Below are 6,165 nucleotides of genomic sequence, written 5' to 3'. Positions count from 1 at the left end.
CACTTGGGTATCATCACTCATGTCTGTGTGTTATAAGTGTGTGCGTGTGTGAACAAAATGAACGTGACACAGATATTTTCAAAATCTTTTGATCTATATAATTGACACAAGGGTTTTTCTCTTTCTTTTTAAAGAACATACAACAACAATGGACAGATAATTTCCTCAGTCTCTTCAAAATGTTCTACTTTCAACCTTAAAAACAAACTCCCCATTATTGTTGTTTTTAAACAAACAAACGAAAATAAAGTATATACCAGAATGCAATTTAATTTTTTCATCTCAGCACATTTTGACAATATCAGCCACATTCATCAGTAAAGAGCGAGTGGCAGTGCCACTGTTACGCCCTTGCATCTCGAGGTGGGACTGTTTAGCTGACCTGGGGTCAGACTACTAACTGTCAATGATTTAACAAACATGCTAAAGACAGTTAAGACTGATTTCAGGTCAGATCACTCTACAGATAGTTAGTGAATTGTGCCACGGTTTCATTTTTTCAACCATATCTGATCCAATCGATCAACAAACAATCCATAACACCGCCTGTGGGATATTTCTCTGTTATCGACCCCTGATCATGTGATGTAGTCATGCGGACGTGGCCGCATGCGTCATGCAAAGTGCAGCATTTCTAAACTGGAAGGGAGGGGGTGTTGTTTTACATCTCAAAGACCTGGTCAGATCTGTATGCCACTTTATGGTGACCGAAACTGCAGCACTTTCTCTGCAAAGCCAATGGCAACCTTAATCAGTTACATCACTTCCTGTAACCTCAACAAATGCAAAGTTCATTAAAATAGCCCAAAATTAAGCTCTTGTCAGGTTTGGTCAAAAAAATGTGTGATTCTCTCCTAGGCCTGAAACTCTATGCAAGTACAAGAACACAAATACTTCTAGCTATGCTTGATTTTACATTGCGTTATGAAATTAGCCAAAATCCATGCATTCTCCAAACCATTAAATCCTCTGTAGGGTCACGGGAATGCTGGAAATTAGCTTCAGTGTTTATAATGTAACATAAGTATGAAAGGTGCACTATTGTGGGTATTAGGCAAGTTTTAGCAAACATTTTACCTACTATCATGGCGTATAAACAGTTTGAAGTGAATTTAGCTTAGCAAGCTAGTTCAAGTTAGTCCAAAGGTCAACACATTTATAGCTACATCTACCTGAACAACAACAACAACAACAGCATTATATTCAATAATGCAAATTTTGATGGTAACTGTATCGCCTCCTTGAGTACTAAGTTGTGATACCGTTACATTAACGCAAAAATGCATGCTTACATTATTTCAACCTTCCATCTATTCTCCAAACCACTTTTCCTGTGTAAGGTCATGGGGATGTTTGAAATTAGGTGTATTTCATAATGTAGCACAAGTATGGGAGGCATGCATGCTATTTAGCTCAGCAAGCTAGTTCAAGTTAGTCCAATGGTCAACATGTTAATAGCTATAGCTACCTTAACAACAACATTCAATTCAATAACGCAAACATTTGATGGTAACTCTGTCGCCCCCTTGAGTCCTAAGGTGTGCTATCGCTACATTGACGCAAAAATATTAGTATGCATGCTTCCATTATTTGCGGTTACATACTTGCATAGAGTACGATTCTTACCTAAAACTGACAGACCTTCATTGGTAAAAGGTTACGCAAACATTTGCGCAATGTTGCGCAACACCGTTTTCACATCAACATTGTGTGCGCACCATAAACAACCCAACTTGTCTGCTAATGAAGGGCAGGGTGTGGGGCTGGGAAATATTTGAGACACACATCTGTGACTCACTGAACTAATCAGATCTGACATGGATGCAGCATGTATTGAGTACACGTGTATATTTGTATAGTGAGTACTTACAAAGCAACGCTGTCTCTGAAGTGCACTCACACATAACACACACACACACACACATCTCTATGAGGCTTGAATCAATATCAAATTAACAATGTCCAGAAACCCCTCCACATCCCTCCGGTTTCGAGTCTTTCATTCTCCGGCTTGTCTTTTCACATGTGTAAAATCCCTTTCTGAGATGATGGTCATTATATATCTGTCCCATGGACTAGAGCACATCGTTTCGTAAAACATGCCCGTCTCTTTCTCATTGCTGGTGCATTAACGTTTCATCCCAAATATTGCTCTAGTGCTGTTGAGGGTCCTCAAGGATATACTGAAAATGTGACTGTGGTTAGTACACGTTTATTTACATCCAGAGTAAATACATGTTGTGTTTTCTTTAAAATGGCCCCTGAAACCTATTTGCAAAGCAGAGTGCGGAAACTAGTACAATAAACGAGAGCGAAAGAGACAGAGAGAGCGTGAGACAGCTGGTCTTCAGGAAACAAGACTCAGTAAAGCTTGTTTTCATGATTAGGAAAGCTTTAAAACAAAGATAAGAACACGTGTTGAAGGACATTCTCAAGCTTGAGCGGCCAGAGACATCTTATCTTTATGGGTCTTAATTAATAAATAAATATAATCTAAAATGATTTTTGAATAAGGAAAAACAAGCATGTTTTGTTTGTTGGGGTTGATTTTCATATAGATATTGTTACAGATTGGCGCATTCTCAGAGACCCTTTTCACCACAGACATAAAGACAAGCAAAAGACCAGCTCTAGGGGTGTCATATATGAAATAAGAGACAAAAAAGTACACAGATCTAAGAATATTCCATGGTGTTCTTATTCAAGACAAAAAAAGTGATGCATTCGCCGGATTCCGTTGATATTTTCATGTTTGTTTTGGCAATGTGACTAACCCCACCCCTTCACAATCCAACCCAGTCCTGTACTCAGTCCCAGTTGGTGGAATTGCCTGCCAATTATCGCCTAAGCAAGACTGTGACCAATGAGAGAAGGTAAAGGCTGACACAAGGAAGGTTCTGGCTGCTTCTTCCATTCACCACCTTCTTGTTCTCTGACGGATAGGCGTATACTTTGGGTTTGTCCGTGTTTGGGGCCGTTAAACGTGGATCACGGGAACACTGATCATCGGCACACATTCCACTTCCTGAACCGCTGATATCATCACCTAAAGATGGGAACACAACAAGGAGATTCATGAGCTGAAGTTCCACAGCAATGACAAAGCTACATTCCAGGGTTGAAGAGAGTTACTCTTAAACTTATAGCTGCACGTCTAAGTTAACTTCAGTTTTGTAGCCTGACAGTAGATGCTTTTAAATTAGTTTTGAATCTGACTCATTTTAGTTTATTCATCATTTCATTCAGTTCGAAAAACAATTCGCAAAATAATTTCAATCATTAATCAGTTAGTGTTCCTTCTTTTTGTAGCAAAATAAGCAGTTATTTATAACTGTGTTTTCAATTCTGTTAAATTAACATTTTTGGGGTTTATTGGTTTAAGATTATCTGTTCAACATTAATGCTGTCACCCTCTTCGCATCTTTCATTCCACCCATCTTCGTTTTATTTTGTGCTAGATAACACTAGTAACTGTTAATATTACTAATTACTATATTATTTTGATTATATAAATAAAAAGGCATTGTTTTAATGGTGTAAATGCTATTAACTATTAATTTGCAGTGTAGTATTTTTATTTTATTTTATTATTATTATTATTATTTTGACACAGAGCCAAATCAGCAATGATGATTCATTATTAAAGGGGTCATATGATGTTGCTAAAAAGAACATTATTTTGGAAGTCCCGGCTTAGCGTGCGCTGAGGCCGGTATAGAGTTGACGCCCCTGGGCTGGACTCCGCTTCGTCCACGTTGAAAACCGATCCGGCAATCCACAGCGCGAAGTTGAAGTATTTCCTCAGCGACCAGCACGGATCAGCTCCAGGCATGACGAAGCGATATCGTCCTCTTTTGGAAGGTCAATTCTGTTTCAAAGTAGTTTCGCTTTCGCAATGAAGCACACCGCGCCTTCACGACATGGCGGCGGCGGCAACAATACTACAGTGAGAATAAAAGTTACGCCTTCTTTCTTTGCTTGAACATTTGGGCGGCGTTATGCAAATCTTCCCACATAATGAGGTAGATATGTGGGGGCGTGTTAGAACGAGCCGTTTTAGGTAGGTGTGGCTGACTCTTAACTTTTATAAAGAATATCTCTTTGGATTTGAGACTTTAGTCTTTGCAACTTTACAGATCTTCTTTATGCACCAAGAGCTTGTAACACTTCAAAGAGAAAGGAAAAATTTTAATTTGCATCATATGACCCCTTTAAACTGTTGATTTATTATTTTCTACAATGAAATCAACAGCAACTTTCTTATACACTGCCATTCGAAAGTTTGGGGTCAGTAAGATTTTTAAAAGTTATTCCAATTTTAAATGTGATTTGATCAAAAATACAGTAAAGAACTAATATTTTAAAATATTATTAACATTTAAATTCTATTTAAATTATTTAAAATGTAGTTTATTCCTGTGATGCAAAGCTGAATTTTCAGCATCATTTCTCCAGTCTTCAGTGTCACATGATCCTTCAGAAATCATTCTAATATGCTGATTTGTTTCTCAAGAAACATTAAAAATGTTGTGCTGCTTAATTTATTTTATTTTTTTATTTTTTTGTGGAAACTGTGATATATATTTTTTTCAGGATTATTTTAAAATCGAAAAGAACAACTTTAATTTGAAACAAAAATATTTTCTAACTCTATGAATGTCTACATTCATGTTTATTGCTGAATAAATGTAAAAATTTCTTTAAAAAAAAGACTCCAAATTTTTTTTAACAGTATAGTGTATGTGTATACTTACTGGTATCCTGGAAGTCCACATCATTTCCATTGATGGCATACTTCAGTCGGTTGATCATTATCTTAAGCTGCATGATCTGTTTACGTACAGTCATGTCTGGTTTGGTAATATCAATCTCCACCTCAGGATTATTGATCTGACTGGCCAGCCCGTCTCCCATCACTTCTGGCAGATACCTGACAGAATACAACACAACAAGAAAGATGCATGTGATCTGTTTGAGAGGCAACATCACAGACAGACCCAAATAAAATAAGTGATATCTGTGTTCCCCCACTTTTGAAAAGCTGCAGATTTTGTACAATAAAATTTCTCTAAAATAATCTTGTAGCCACTGTACATGAATGTGAGTTGTGTTTCTATTAAAACTGAGGCTGATTGAGCTGTTTATGTGCATTTACCTATCCACACTCATTCCGTTCCAACATCTGTCTGCTTCACTCGGTCCAGACTCGCGATCCACACACAGTTTTCTGGGCAAATGGACCCAGTACTGCATGATATCCCTCAACATTCTGGACACATCGGATAACTGAGAGAAAGAAAATTGGATGGAAAATGTGATCTCACAAACATATATAATTTTTTTTATTTATTTATTTATAATTACAAATAATAAAATAAATAACACTTCAGCTGTTGTTTATGCATTTACTAAATGTTCCTACTCAGCATATGTTGACATTAATCATTTCGCATATTATTGAGCCTGTTCAGTTCACAGTAATATTAACCCTATAAAGCCTACTGATTTGCAAATTTTGAAGGCCTCTAAATTATCAACATGATCAAAACTTTTTCTGTCGTCTGACTGATAATTTATACTTTTTAGCAAGTAAAAGGCAATCTCATTAATTTTCATTACAAGCTTTTCAGCCATATAAATATTAACTGCACCAAATTGCATATTTTTGCTCAGTTTGAGCTGTTGAATAATTTTTTTTCTCCTCAAGTATGAGCTTCGTTTTTTCCTATATCATACTAGCCATAAAAGCCTGCTGTATCAAATATGTATACACTGTAAACTCATCAAAAATCACAAACCTTTTTTTTTTTACTATTATTTCATATGTACAGTATGCTTTACTGGGTTAATAAACACCAGAGTTCAAAGTACATTTTGTGTACATTTTGTATAATCAACTTTCTTGTTACTGTGCTGGGTTGCCACTTGATGCCTGATGTAAAGCAGGGTCCTAAAGCAAAAACTACTACTGTACACCATTCAAACACACTCACCACTTTCTCCAGTTGGGCTCCTGGGGTGCCGCTCACTTCTTCTGCTGTGTTTCTACCTCGCTTGATCTGGTCCTCAGTTTTGGAGCTCTGAGTAGGAGAACCACATGCCTGAAACACCTGAAGAACAAGAAAGGGTTCTGGTTAATTCTAGCTCAAGATTTACATAAGCAGG

At 37.0% G+C, this 6,165-nt stretch overlaps 1 protein-coding gene across 1 annotated transcript in view; it reads right to left on the bottom strand.

Annotated features, from left to right (window-relative positions):
* Positions 1 to 223: 223 nt before the first annotated feature.
* Positions 224 to 6,165, bottom strand: part of gpc1b (glypican 1b) — a 103,982-nt gene continuing 98,040 nt past the window's right edge. Inside the window, exons 6-9 of the mRNA XM_016564286.1 lie at positions 5,994 to 6,110; positions 5,156 to 5,286; positions 4,755 to 4,930; positions 224 to 3,046 (exon numbers count right to left, since the gene is read on the bottom strand). Coding sequence (XP_016419772.1) covers positions 2,838 to 3,046; positions 4,755 to 4,930; positions 5,156 to 5,286; positions 5,994 to 6,110 — 633 coding nt within the window. The 3' untranslated portion in view covers positions 224 to 2,837. The remainder of the gene's footprint in view (positions 3,047 to 4,754; positions 4,931 to 5,155; positions 5,287 to 5,993; positions 6,111 to 6,165) is intronic.

This window comes from Sinocyclocheilus rhinocerous, unplaced genomic scaffold (assembly GCF_001515625.1).
Source record: "Sinocyclocheilus rhinocerous isolate Xijiao unplaced genomic scaffold, SAMN03320098_v1.1 scaffold919, whole genome shotgun sequence".
Lineage (NCBI taxonomy): Eukaryota > Metazoa > Chordata > Actinopteri > Cypriniformes > Cyprinidae > Sinocyclocheilus > Sinocyclocheilus rhinocerous.
Note: the sequence above shows the minus strand (reverse complement) of the source record. Positions and strands in the feature narration are given on the sequence as shown.